The sequence below is a fragment of the Chaetodon trifascialis genome, chromosome 3 (assembly GCF_039877785.1).
Source record: "Chaetodon trifascialis isolate fChaTrf1 chromosome 3, fChaTrf1.hap1, whole genome shotgun sequence".
In the NCBI taxonomy this organism is placed as follows: Eukaryota; Metazoa; Chordata; class Actinopteri; order Chaetodontiformes; family Chaetodontidae; genus Chaetodon; species Chaetodon trifascialis.
The window spans coordinates 4,789,006-4,804,048 of NC_092058.1; the positions used below are offsets into that span (position 1 = coordinate 4,789,006).

The following is a 15,043-nucleotide window of genomic DNA, read 5'->3' on the forward strand; positions in this document are numbered from 1 at the left end:
AGCAACAGGAAGTTATGTGGGCATCATGCAGGAATTTATCGTGCATCATTAGTGCAGGATGAGGAAGTGAAGTTAGCAACCACAGGAGAGACGGCGGAGAGGACGAGTGTCCCAGAGCAAACCAGAGACGTGTGGACTCACCCAGACTGTTGTTCTCTTTAATGCTTTTCTCTTGTAGCTGTTCTAACCGCACTGTAAACAACAACAACAACAACAACAGCAGAGAGGAGTGTTGACTGACAGGAAGTCCAAGCGAGGCCTCCTGATTGGTCAAAGACATGTTGTGACGCGGCCACTGGTTTCTATGGTAACTCTTTTGATGAGTTAAAAGTGATTGGCTTGCGGGTGTGGTCAGTTTGTTAAAAGTTAGGGCAGCGTGTGCATACGTGTGTGTGTGTGTGTGTGTGTGTGTGTGTGTGTGTGTGTGTGTGTGTGTGTGTGTGTGTGTGTGTGTACCCTGCAGGGCGGCGAGCCTCTCATTGGTGAAGTCGTTGTCAGCCTGCAGAGCTTCAATGCGAGCCTGGAGAACCTGCTCCTTCTCCTCCATCTCCTCGATCCGCAGCTCCAACTCCCTCTTCTCCGTCGCTCCCCGCTGGGTCAGCTCCTCCTGCCGCCCCTCCGCCGCCTGGAGGAGGAGAGGTGGGGAAGAGAGCATGAGGGAGGGAGGAGATAGAGGGGGGAGAAGAACAGGAAAGAAAGGAGGAAGGGAATAAAGCAGAAGGCAGAGAGGATAAAAGAGAGATGAGGAGCAAGTAAATAGAAAAGATGAGATAGACGCCGGGGAGGATTAAGAGAGGAGAGGAGAGGAGAGGAGAGGAGAGGAGAGGAGAGGAGAGGAGAGGAGAGGAGAGGAGAGGAGAGGAGAAAAGAAGACAGGAGAAAAGAGGGTGAGGAGAGAGAAGCAAGGAAAGAATGTGAAGTCAGAAGAATGAATATGGGAAAGGGAAAAGAAGAGAGGAGCAGGACAGACAGAGAAAGAGAGAGTAAACATGAAAACAACTCTAACAAAAGCAAGCAAGCGCCATAAAGTATAAAAACATATTTTGCTACAAACAATATACAAAATCAAACATACTCAGTATTAAATCCAAAGTTATTGCAGAGAAATTAAACCCTTTGTCCTCCAGAGTAACATCACAGCATGTCCTCGGGGCTGTGCACGTACCTTAATTTTGTCAGTGAGCTCCTTGATCTCGTTGACGGCGGCGTTGTACTTATTGGCGAGCTCCCTCAGCTCCTCCTGGCCCCTCTCAGACATCTCCTTCAGGTGTGTGCACTCATCCTCTGTGTTACTGAGTGAGCGCTGCAGGACAGAAAAAACAAAAACTTTTTGGTTCCACCAACACAAAGCCCCATGCCTCAAAATGACAAACTATCATCATATATCATACGTATGTGTGTCCTACCTCCACCTCTGACAGATTCCGGACCACCTCGATCTTCTCCTGCAGGACTCTCCTCAGAGACTCCTTCGCTGTTGTCTCATAGTTGTGTTTGTCCTCCTGAAGAGCCAAGAGCTCCTTGCGCATCCCTTCCTCCGTCTGGGACTGAGAGAGAATTCGGAGATTTCTTTTTTTAGTGGATGATAATGTTTGATTTTGATCCATTTATTGCAGGAGACCTTGTTATTGAGAGCGTGTGGATTACCTTAGAGTAAGACTGCAGCTGACTGCCCATCACCTCCAGTCTGGAGAGCAGACGGTCTTCATCAATCAGAGCCTGGTGAAGACACACACTCAGTTCACAGCATGTAGGATAAATTTGTTCATATCAAGGTCACAATGAGAAAACTGCCCTCACATCACCATCCAACCATACAGTGTACATGATCAATGCAGTGTTAAGTGGTGGTATTGTTGTCTTTGCACTGATCTGATGCATATTTGTTTGCTCTACAATGACTGAAGCACAACTCTGTTAAAATGACTGTTTTGATTTTGAGATTAATGGTATTTACAAGCTGTAACACGTCATTTCCATATAACACAATCACAGCAATACATTACAGTGAAATGTACTTTTGAGGGAGCAGCATGTACACAAGTACTGCCATTACTGTACTTAACCGAAAAAAAAAATGCACTGCCAGAGAGAGTGAAGCCCGCTGGAGTCATAACTCAGAGGATGCATCATCAGGCTTCGCACAGCCTTTTAAGAGTAAACTTCAAGCACTTTTCAAGCACTTCCAATGTACCTAAACCACATATTTCCAGCCTCTCAAGGCTTTATACCCGCAGCAATCAGTTCATATTGTGACTTCGTTTATTTTACCAGCTGTTCATATTTACATTGATTGTATGTTTTGATAGTGATTATTTATTGTGATGAGATTGTTTAATTTCAAATATTAAAATATTTTTGTTTACATGAGTGATTGTGTAGATGAAACAAGACTTTCAAAACTTTGTACCCAGCCTGTTTCATGGTATTTGTACCTCTTTGTGTGTCAGTGTGATAATGGTATTTCCTACCTGCCAGCTGCTCTCTGAGGCCTCCTGAGTGCTGGCTAGCAGACGCTGCAGAGTGGCTAGTTTCTGCTCCAACATCTGCTCTCTGTGTAAGGCCTCCTGGTAGAGAGAACAGAAAGAAAGGGAGGGGAGCAGTGAGCGATCGATGACTCAAAGGGAAAAAATAAAGAAAAATTGCATGAGACATCTTTAAAGAGCAGGTCTCTTTCATGAGGAAATGACACTTTGGCTGTGAGGGGAACATGTTTTTGATCAAACACCATCATAAATCACAGAAGGTTAGGTAAGACTTTAGGAACAGATTTCCTTTCAGAAATAATTCCCTCCTGCTCCTCAGCCGTAGATCCTTTCTAAGCTTCACTCATCAAAGACGACTACTTCTGTTGTATGATTAGGTGTGATCTCATATCCTGTGATGTGCCTGACTTGATGATGTGGTTTTTATTTTCACTGGTATAATTATGAAACGGAAAGATGGAGTTATCAGTCATCGGATCACTGCTAACAAACACTGCACATTTCCTGTCCTCCTGTGTTCCTGTCCACACTGAAAATGTTCACAGCGGTTCAGGCTGCATGATTTGCTATCTGACACTAAAAATGCTCTACATCTGATGATTAATGAAAAACAAACATGCACATCTGACTCTTCACTGCTTTATTACTTTTAGTGTAGTTCGACAGAATGGCCAGTAGGTGTCAGTGTGTTACCTGTAGATACTGGGAGAGTTGGAACAGTTCCTGAGAATACATACTGGGAGTGTTGGCCGCAACCTAGAAAAGACACACAAAACACGGTAACATATTGACAGTCTTGAGTTCATTCAGACGTGTGTTTGATTTCAAAGTGGACAAACAGATGAACAGAAGCGTTTAGGTCAAAAGCAAATTCTGTGCGCACACACACAGAAACAAACAGAGCTGTGTGTCCATCACTTCAGAGGACATTACAAAGACTTACACCCATTTGCTGGAGACTTACCCTAACCATGACCACAACCTTAACCCAAGTCTGCACCCTAATATTTAATGATGTTTATCAGGACGTTTTGTCCCCATAAGGAAGGCAAGTCCCACCATGTGACAGTGTAAACAGATTTATGTCCTCACACACATTCACAGGCTAACAGTTTCCCTATGTCCAGTCTTCATACTAAGGTCAGACAACCGTCAAGTCAAGTGCTGACACCAGTTACTTATTTAACACACATACATGAGATTAATGTCCATCTGAACATCTTTAACTATTCCACACCTGAAAGCAGGTGTATCATGACACACCTGGCATCTACAGTTTTGACTGTTTCAAACACTGGTCGTGAAACCAAAGCCACACACATTCTGTCTATGCATTCGATACACTTTCACCTTAAGCCAAAGTGACGGCCTGGGTTTGTGTGTGTGTGTGTGTGTGTGTGTGTGTGTGTGTGTGTGTTTGCAAGTGTGTACTTCAGAGTGTGTGTGTGTCTCTTTTGAGACTCAGGAGGTGCAAGGATCCTGCTTTAGGATACTTAATTATGTTAGAGAAGTGGTTCAAATCTAATCACAGCTCCTCCTTCACACACACACACACACACACACACACACACACACACACACACACACACACACACACACACACACACACACACACACACACACACACACACACACACACACACACACACACACACACACACACACACACACACACACACACACACACACACACACACACACACACACACACACACACCAGCCTACATTCCTCAGACAGGTTACACTGAGGCCCTGTTGTTCTCAGTGTTGGAGGGAAACACAGAACAGGGTGAGGCACCAGAGAAAGTTAACAAGGCTAACAACACAGTGTGGTGAGGTACAGTGTGGACTTTAACAATCAGCCTGGCACTCTACTGTACTATGACGTGCCATCATGAAGCCAAAAAATGTAAAAGATAGATTTTCAATTTTTTGTCAAAGAACACAGTATAAGTGATTTACAGCTATAGCTGACAAAAAAAGAAATTGAATTTAAGTTCGATTTCAATTGGTTTAGTAGACACCTAAAGACACAAAGTACTCAGCGTGAATTGTGTGTGTGTGTGTGGGGGGGGGGGGGCTTGCCCCCTGACCCATGTGAAAGACTTCTGTAGTGTGGCAGCAGAAACTGAAGGATTCTCTGAATTCCTCTATCAGCTGACTACTCCACTCTGTGTGTGTGTGTGTGTGTGTGTGTGTGTGTGTGTGTGTGTGTGTGTGTGTGTGTGTGCAAAGACTATTTATGTGTGTGAAACTACCCAACACACGCAGACACGCATGCACACACGCACACAGCTCCATCACTGAAGAGCATGCACGCAAACCTGTGCCAGAGACAAGCAACCTGCAAAGAGGAAAGAACAACACACACACGTTTCATGTTCTTACCTTGTCTACAGGTAGTGGTAATGGAGTCTGGATGACGCTGAAAGAGGAAGGGAGAGGAAAAAAAAAAACATATTGTCACCATGGAAACAGCAGGGAGGAAAGACTCATGGAGTAACCACGGCGACAGAAAGGAAAAAATGGTTCTTGAAGGTCTTGTGAAACTCGTTCTTCACCTCCTCGTTAAACAAAAACCCTCATCTCAGCACACTGAGGTCATTGAGGTGAATCAGCTGAACATTACTCTGAGGACTTTAAAACTTTCTCAAATATCTGCGAAGCTTTCTCTCTAATTACAATAATTATTTTCCATTAATTTATTGATTTTCTCCTTGTTCCGATTAAACTAATTGGCAGACTCAATATCGGCTTCAACTAGAGCCTCAAAAACACACAGAGAGACAGACAGACAGACAAACAAACAGACAGACAGACGGACGAGGAACTAATTAACAACTATAACCTCAAAAAGGTTCAAGTTCAATGGTTACAACAAAACCAAACATTATGAGCTTCACCCAACTGAGTTTACTGCAAGAGTGAATAGCAAACACACACAGGAACCGCTGACTGAACAGGCTTTCCAAAGAGGTGAACAGCATGCTGCGGTTGTTGTGTCTAATTGACTGATAGGGATGTCCGAATGGAACAATATACTGGTTTTTGGCGAGTCCATCCCCGGTTGGATTCATTTAGTGGTCTGTGTCTGAAGCATGAGCGAGAGTGGCTGTTCTGCGACAGCCTGTGATCAGCTGTTCAGTAGGACAAAGAAGTGGTGGGGGTCTATCTGACAGTGGCCAGATGGAAAATTTTACCATACTGCACCATAACATAACATACTCATCATTAAGCTGCAAAGGGATTCTTTAAAGTACAGTTAAAGTCAATGAGGGATGTGACACTGTGTCGCTCACACAGAGCAACCCGGGGCCACTTTTTAGAGATGTGGAATAAGTCGGTAGACAACTTCAGAAACGAAAGTCATACAACTTTGCCTTAAGCTAGCTCAACTAATTAGAACAATGCAACAATAATGTACCACTCAATCACAGCCCAAGATGTTTAAAGCCCTCTACACATGAGCAGCTGTCCTCACGGTAAGGTGGAGCGCAGAGCTCAGTGCAGAGGCAAAGTGTGTTGTAGGTTTACATCACCAACATGTACAAAGTCAAGACATTTGACAAACAAAAGAACGAGCTGTTGAAAGGCACCAGCAAGCACCTTCAATTCACTCACAAACTCAAGTGAAGTAGAGCCCTGTGGGTTTTTCCCTATTGGATTTACAGTTAATCATGAAATTCACTGCAATAGGTGTAACTGTCAGTATTTTCCTCACCTATGTAACATGAGCTGAGGTTTCTTCCTGACTGTACAGCAGTGATGCAGAGATCAGAGTACAGATGCTCAGTTCTACGTGTTTTTTTCATGTCATGAAATTAAAGTAAGCAGCCAACAAGCAACAAAAATATTTGATGAACACTAAGCTAAACTCTTCAGATTCATGTATTTTCATATGTACCACAGGCAGGTGATTTGGGTCACATGACACAGGTGGCCCTGTTTCTGTTTCCTGTTAGTTTAGTGCAAACCACGTGTACCAGTATGGTTTTTGGGTGAGTTGTTTCCACTATTCTGTGTTGTATTAATCAAATGGAGACTAGTAGGAGTCATGACCACAGCTGCATGGATGCCAATTTAAAATTCTGATTTTACACATGTGAGCAAATTAAAAATGAGCAAAAGATCAGAATCAATGTGAGCTTTTTGTTCACACAGCACTAAAGCAACAGCAGATCTGAGTCACAGTGTGGGGAAAATCGGCCACGTTCAGTTTCTGCCCTGCATGAGTGGAGGTGTTTATCCAAAGTCCTGTATCTTAGAGCAACACAAGGTCGCACAGGTTTGTTTTAGCGGGGGTGAAGATAATCCAGATTTTACCTGGGAACAGTCAGGGTTCAGGAATGAAGGTAAACTTGACTCTGGGAAAAATACAACAAAACTCTGTTAATGTGTAACCAGCAACCGGCAGGAGAGGTGGAGACCACTACAGCTTCTACAGCAACTATGTGAGGAAATACAAGCTTCTCTTAATTCAAAATACCACACTTTTTTGTACTGTCCAACATTTAATGATACTCATTTGTGTTTTGCCAGGATAAGGGGGGTGCTGGAGTCTTTCTCAGCTGACATGTGAGTGAGTGAGTGGTGGGCTCACCAGTCCATCACCGGGCTGACACATACAGACAGCCATTCAATGTCACATTGATGGTCAGCGCAAGCCCAAAGACAACAGAGACACTGGCAGAACATGAAAACAGATTCAATAGATGTGAACCTCAGACCGTCTTGGTGTGAGTCGACAGCGCTCAACCCTGTACCCACGGTGCCGCCTGCTGCCCTCCATTATAGTGTTTCCATCCTTATCTGGAGCCAGTCTCACCAGCTGCGTGCTGAACCATATCCTACTTATACTTTGTTTACTGAAAGGAGATTAACTCTCATGAATTCACTTAATTAAAAGGACAAGGTTTGCAGCACACACAGAGATGTTAGTTATTAATAGATATTTACAGCCTCTAACTGCCTGAACCAAATGACAAAACCAGCTTGCATCTAACTTGCTTGGTAAATAACCCCAAAGTTGTTCCAGATACTAAGACGTAACCTGGTATAAGAGCCATAATATGAAAGCTTTACTCTCAGACAATGATGAGCGTCGACAATAACCTTTATCAATCAAACGTTTCAAATGAGACAGGTCACTAAACTCCACAAAAGAACACAACAAATGCTAAACTGCAAAACATTATGCCAATAATGTTAGACTGAATCACCAAATAAGACTTCAAACTCTAAAACACATTTTTTCCATGTATGCAGACATATGCAAAACAAAGTCCTGGCCACAGTTACAAAAGGATTGTCAGATGATGTAAATACACTGTGAGGTGGGAAGAGTACTTTCATTAGTGAATCCTGTAAGTAAACTGGATAAAAGACACTTGAAGGGATAAGCCAATCATTTAAGAGCACTTCTGTCCTTTCAGCAGTGCAGGTTCTCCGCAGAGTTCAGGGGTTCTGCTGCTGCTGTTCTCCTTCAGCGTGACAAACTACTTCCAGAGCAACGCCATCCATCAGCATATACACCAGAGACTTTCTGTGCAGAGTTAAGTGTTTTCATATCAGAGCTGCGTTACACTGAGCTCTGCTGCCTGTCCATCACCTCACGTTCAGGAGGAAGCCAGAATCCTCCAGGAAATAATCCACCTCAATACGTCCTCATGCAAACGTTTTGCATTTTTTAGCTTTTATCTAGTCCTTTTTAATAAGTCTCTCTGAGCTTTGACAGCAGATCATTTCAAGCTACATTTCACAGAGTAAGAATTAATAAATAAATCATAATTACATGCTGCATACTTTGCAAAGGGGTTACTAAAAACTGGACCGACTGAACGAAACTGGCGGTACTTCTGAATAACACAAGGACACACAGGGTGTAAAATCGACCTTTTCTTCTGTCGTGCACTTTCGCCATCTCAAATTAGATTTTCAGGGTTTTTTTGATCACTTTTAAATAATTCATTTCCACTGCATACCAATAATTAAGCACTTACTTTGCAGCACTTTTGGTTCAGCTGCTTTTGATTGCTGGACACCGGCGGCGACACCTCCTGAAGAGGAGTCTTCTCCTTAATAACTCCATCTTCCTGTGTGGCTCTCAGTTTGTTTCTGCTACATTCATTCGGTCAGAGCAGTCTGACATGCTGTAATTTTCATCACCAAGGCAATTACTGTGCATCATGTTGTCTTATTTATCGCCACTATCAAACAGCATCATCACAGCAGGAGGCTCCTCCATTCATAATCTTATTTATTTAGCCAGTTCTTGAATCAAACAGCACTTCTCCACTGTAGGAATTTGAAAACCTGTAACCTGGACCTTCACATAACTCATGAGCTCACTTTCCACTGTATTTTGCAAACAACAACGTTTCAGATATACGTCATTCAATGAGGCAACAGTGGTTCTGACCTCATCACTTTGAGCCCCTGCTGAGGGATGGCTCTATGGATTGCCCATCTGTCACTCAGCTCAACAACTGCTGGACAGATTGCCATGCAAAGGTGCACGTACACTCCTGACTCAAAGATCGTAATGATTCGGAGATTCCCTCATTTCCTCTAGCGCCACTATGAGGTTTACACATTTAAGGTTGGATTTTCATTCATGTTCCCATCAGGATGAATTGTGACAACTTTGCCCATCTCCTCCACTTTCCATCTAGCGCCTTCATCAGGTCAAATTCTTAATTTGTCCAACACTTTGGATTTATGGCAAAATACATGCAAAACTAATGACATTCCCTTCAGCCTCAAGTGTACTCTGTGTTTAATGCTAATAAGGAAATGTTGGCCCACTGAAACTGAACTACGATGGTCAACATGGTAAAAGTTATGCCCACTAAACATCAAAATGTTAGCTTCGTCATGCTGATGTTAACCTTCAGCCCAAAGCACCACCGTACTAAAGTACAGCCTCATCGAGCCATCAGCAGGACTTTAGATTTTAACATCTTGTTATGTGCTGATTTGTATGCAACAGAGTTAAACGGCTGTGGGACCGACAACATGGAAAAACGCTGGGGTATCCTAGAGGCTTACGGGTCTAAGACCCAAACCACAACATCATCTGTTCTAGTCTGGCTGCAGATTTTTGCTGCATGCAGGCACAAAGTCACACGGCAGGTGTCCACAGCAGGCTCCGTCTCCATCGAACAAATCACTTTCATTTTCAGTCACATCAAACACTGACTGCAAAGACCAGACCAGCACTGCTCCAAATATCACATTTTTTAAAGATGGAAAAAAAATCTACAGCATAACATGACCTAATTCAAAGCTCTTCAAATATGGCTCACAAGAACATCAGTCCTGCCTACGCACACACTCACAAAGCTGGTCCATAGGAATCAGTCATCCACATCAGATTTTAGCTGAGTGTGTTCTGCATGCGGTCCAGCAGCGACTGACGATGGAAAACACTGGCAGCAGTTTCCGTCCGTCTCTGCTCACATATTTCTACCACGACACAGGCTTTACAATCATACCACAACTCAAACCTGTTGAGGAGAGGACTCCAGAAGCGGTCTCGGAGAACATTTTGGCCTAAATCTCTGTGGTTAATTCCCATTGGTCGAAATATGTCTGTAGCACCGACAATCAAAGGTGAATGTGAAGTACCAGAGGTGGCACTGAATGTCTCTTCAGATTCAGTCCCTTCTCTTCCTATTCTTTCATGTAAGACAAAGTTCTTGTTTGGCTTCTTGTCAATACTACTGCTGACACCATTGAATCAATGGATTATTCAATCGGCAGAAAAGCAACAACAGCTTTCTATTTTCTATCTATTAATAACCCCTAAACTAATAAATTATCAAGGAAAGTGCTAAACATTCGCCACTTTCAACTTCTCGAAATGTGACAATATGGTGCTTTTCTCCGTTTCATATTCTAAATCTTAAGATCTTTGTTTATTGCTTGCAGAGTTATCTCACTCTTCTCAAAAAAGGTTAAAGTTCATTAACTGGACTGCCTCTGGAGAAGATGACCTACGCTGTTAAAGGTACACAACTGTTCAATGACCACATTTAAGGTCCTTTCAGACAATATATGGAGAATTTAGATTTGAGTCATGTGCTGATTGCGGTTGGTGATGTATAAATATTGAGTTGCCTGAACGATGTGAACTCCTGTTATTCGATTGTTCTGTTTCATGTTCTCTCTCTCTCACTCTCTCTCTCTCTCTCTCTCTCCCTCTCTCTCTCTAACAAATCCAACAGTCATCTGAACATACCACAAAAAAACAACAACTCTGTGTTATGTTCTCTAGCAACTGTCAAGCACTTTAGACTGCCAGCTTCATTTTATGGCAGGATGTAGATCATTTGCTGGCCCTTTAACAGATTCAAGCTCCACATTCAGTTCTAACATAAATCTTCACGTAAATAGTATTCGGCCATTAAGCTTGACGAACAATAAGCAGTACGTCCTGGCTGATCAGGACCATGTGATCCTAAAAATCCTGGTTCAGATTCTGCACAGCAGAGACGTTACCTGTCAGGTCTTCTTCCTGTGTGTGTCTGACGGTGATTGTTACAGGCCAAAGTTCACTGTTAAGCCTCTATCTCAGCCTGCCTCAGCTACTCCAGTGAGAAAATGGATCCTTTCTTGCTACTTCATTTTCTCTCCTATTTGCAGACCGAGCAGCTGATTCCTCGCTTTTCCTCAGCGTGAGTGAAGTCATCACATAACAAACTTTCTTTCTTTCTTTCTTTCTACTCCTTGCTCCTCCTCTCCTCTGAGCAAAACAGATGATTTTCTTCCTTTAACTTGTGGAAGTCACTGTAGCTCCACCCCTCCTGGCACTCACTGTGAGGAAACAATCTCCTCTCTGCAGCAGCTACAGCTCTTCACTGCCTTTCTGGTGTGTGGGAGTCTAAAGGTGCACTGGATAACGAACCTGCCATTGCATGGGGAGGGGTGGAGTTATCATTTATCTAAGTCTCATCAGTTTATAAGCTGACATTCAAAAGCACCATTCACCTGGGAGTGAGCAATGGTCAGAGAGTGTGGGTGGTTTAAGGAAATACGTGAAGTGAACAGACTGATAAGCAAACAAAGGGGAGCTATTGTCATGAACAACACAGTGACAGGTGACAGTTAAACCTGAAACAGGTTTGAGCTCATTATTACAGAACCTTTGTGATTTGTACCTGGAAGATTTAGTTTTCACCATTTAAGAGTTGCATGTTTCCTGTATAGAAACAGAAACTGCAAGACACTGAATGAAGCAGAGGCAGAGCTTTAGCTTCTGACTTGCTCCAACTTGTGAACTGGATCTTTTTGTGTTCTCCTCTCTGTGTGTCATCTCTTCAATAACAAGACTGTGGAAGAAACTGAATCACACAGAGGCGGAAAGCTGCTGCGGCATGTTTTCAAACTTCTCTGGCCCCACCCCAAATTAGTGATGTCACAACAGGTGTTTTGCATTAGATGGAAAACACAATAACACTGATGTGTTCACACACACACACAGATGCTAAGCTCACACACTGAGGGCAACTTTGCAAAGCCGTACCTGGCAGACGTCCAGACGGCTAATGCTAACACCGGGGAGCAGAAACATTCTTCAGCTATTAATAAATCTGTCTGGTTTAGCTTAACATCTCTCTCTCCAGCTGCACTGCACTGCACAGAGACAGAGTTGCATAGACTTAATCAGAATTGCGAGTATGGCTGTCTTTAATAAGGAAAATGTCCATTCACTTGAGATGGTGGGGGTCACCACTGATATGTAAGCCTATGATGGGGTCATTTCTTCCATATTGTCCCTACAAGACATGTTGACAATTAAGTAATGATCGATTCATCAATAATAATTTGATTCTATTACCATTATGTTGACTGTAAATGGGCAAACACGGCGTGCAAGGATCGGTGCATTCCTGAGACATGAGTTACATCTGTGCAGGTGCTTTCAGCAGTGAGGCTACATCATCAACGTCACAATAAAAGGTGCTTTCACCTTGACTGTACTGTATTTATAAGGCAGTGTTTCTCAATTCCGGTCCTCGGGCCCCCCTGCCCTGCATGTTTTAGATGTTTCCTGCTTCAACACACCTGATTCAAATGAGTGGCTCGTTATCAGGCCACTGCAGAGCTTGATGACGAGCCGATCATTTGAATCAGGTGTGGTGGAGGAGGGAAACATCTAAAACATGTAGGGCAGGGGGGCCTGAGGACCGGAATTGAGAAACACTGTTATAAGGTAAAGTAAGCAGCCACCAGTTTTCACCGAACCAGCTCACTGGTGCTGCATATTTGACCAGTCTTCCCGTCAATACCAAACCTTTGCAAAGCTGATTTTCCAATTTTCTATCAACAAGACGACTCAGCCCTGATCGTGTTCATGAGCTCACGTTCTACAATGGTGTTTATAATAACAACAGATCAAATGACAGTGTGAACATGTCACACTGCTCGTAGTGATGAACCTACAGAGAATTATCACCTGAATCTGCCCCCTCAGCATTATGGAGCTTTACAGGTTCAGCTCATTGTTCAGCTGTCTGGCCACGGCCTCACTATCTGCTCTGAACCAAAGAGACACAGTTAGAGACTAGCTGGTGAACGTATTGGAGCACTTAGCAGCTAAAGAGCCAGATATTCTTCTCAGCAGTGTGCAGAAACCAACAGCAGAGCTAAAATAAGATTCTGAAACAGTAAATGGTGATAGTTTGGAAACCAACTGTCCCATTTGTCGGCACACACAGCAGAAGCAGAGCAGACCCATTAACTCTTCATTTCAGTATTCATGCAGGTCAGGAGGCTTGTCTGTGTTTTGCAGACTGAAAGCAGGACAGCAGGGCAGCAGATGGCACTGCCCACCATGGCACCGTGCCCCTGCATCACACACACGCCTAAATTCCTCATGGTATCTACAGTAGCCAATTACAAACTCACAGACACACACACAAAGACACACACAGGTGGGACTCCCAATACAGTAGGAAGTTCCGTGCTGGGTCAGCTGCTGGTCTGCCCTGCACGCACGCACGCACGCACGCACGTGTTTGTGGTATTATAATGTGTGAACACAATATCCTTTATTCTCCAACCCTCCCTCAGCATGAATTAAAGTTAACATCAAATGATCTTGTCCGACACCAACAACAGTTTTCAAATGGTTATGACAGATAAAAACATGAACCCACACACACACACCCTGACAATCAGACACAGACATACACACCCACACACCAATTTTCTCATTCCTTGTGAACAAAAAGGGTGTCATCAACAACTAGACTGACACTAATCACATCACTATGCAAGCAGAAGTTTGGTGTGTGTGTGCATGCATGTGTGTAAAAGCAGTAATAGCTTCATTTACATCAACCACAGAACTATTAATACCACCAGAACCTGGTTCATTCTCTCAAATGGCAACAGTGCATCAATGAGCAGTAACACATCACAACCTTTCAATCAAACCATCTAAGCATGGAGAAAGTTTTCTTACAACATGTGAGTGATCAGAGTGAAAGATATAAGGATCAGAACGCTTACTCGCTTCTTCGGCGTGCCTCCATCCCATCAGGTAGAAAGAGTTTGACTGTTGACACGATGCAGCCATGAGTAACTGGAAAAAAATCAACATGTTAATGTACATGCTTCAGTGGATTTACTATAAATTACCTGTACTTTATGTCAAAGGTAACCATGCTATGAAAACCTCTTGTTTCAAAACAAAAATCTATTAGCTGTCTCTAGAAACTCGCTTGAGTTGTGCAATCTATAGCAGTAGTTACATCTGTTACTTTATCAGAATTACTTTTGTTTTGTGAAGATGCAATTTAGATGCTGACTGATATGAGAAGTTTATCCTGCATGACCTCACAACAAAATGGTAACTTTGACAAAAATAAAAGCAGGCTTTAGAGTCATTATGATGTGTGAAATAATGTTTCAAGGACCTGCCAGTTCATTTTCATATTGTTGATGGATGAAAACCAACGGTTGCCTAAAACAGTCAGAAAAACACATCGAAAAATATAAAGTGTAAAGCACACCTGATCTGCAGTTGATGAGTTAAACCCTACAAACACACAAGGCTACAATGTGCTCTTCTGAGAAAATGATCTACAGCTGAAATGTATTCTGTGTATATTTTACCTAATGTAATTCAGTGATTTAGCAGAGCTGTGTTTGAAACTGTAGACTGGAGTAACTGTGAGAGTGATGTTTGCAGATTAACCCGTAATAGTAGTCTCATAAGAATCAAGTCCAGTGCAGGTTGAATGCACACTGGGTCTCCGGAATGAAAGGAGTATTAGTGGAGCTGAAAATTTGACCTCAATATCAGCTATGCACAGCATGTAGTCTCTGACCTAAGCAAAATGAGCCTTAAGGTACCCTTGAGGATTAGTCACATGTAATTATTTCAGGGTTGTATGAGTGCATTATCAAATACACGGCTGGTAGAGGAAGGAAGAACCTTTCAGTTCTACCTCACCGTAACCATCTTTCTTTGATTCTTTCCTGCATCTCTCTCAGCATAATGTGACACAGTGTTTGTGTGGATTAAAACTACTATAACTTCAATGTTATTC

At 42.9% G+C, this 15,043-nt stretch overlaps 1 protein-coding gene across 9 annotated transcripts in view; it reads right to left on the reverse strand.

Moving 5' to 3' along the window:
• The window catches only part of slmapa (sarcolemma associated protein a), a 55,876-nt gene that overhangs the window by 19,099 nt on the left and 21,734 nt on the right, over positions 1 to 15,043 (reverse strand). For 7 of the 9 annotated variants that reach the window (XM_070992992.1, XM_070993001.1, XM_070993010.1 and 4 more), the window contains exons 3-11: positions 14,001 to 14,073; positions 4,875 to 4,911; positions 3,180 to 3,242; positions 2,472 to 2,567; positions 1,648 to 1,719; positions 1,407 to 1,547; positions 1,166 to 1,303; positions 457 to 625; positions 142 to 192 (exon numbers count right to left, since the gene is read on the reverse strand). In XM_070992992.1, the coding sequence (XP_070849093.1) occupies positions 142 to 192; positions 457 to 625; positions 1,166 to 1,303; positions 1,407 to 1,547; positions 1,648 to 1,719; positions 2,472 to 2,567; positions 3,180 to 3,242; positions 4,875 to 4,911; positions 14,001 to 14,073 (840 nt within the window). Of the gene's footprint in view, positions 1 to 141; positions 193 to 456; positions 626 to 1,165; positions 1,304 to 1,406; positions 1,548 to 1,647; positions 1,720 to 2,471; positions 2,568 to 3,179; positions 3,243 to 4,874; positions 4,912 to 10,985; positions 11,176 to 14,000; positions 14,074 to 15,043 lie in introns of those variants that run through there. The other 2 variants (XM_070993026.1, XM_070993018.1) reach the window with 2 other exon arrangements.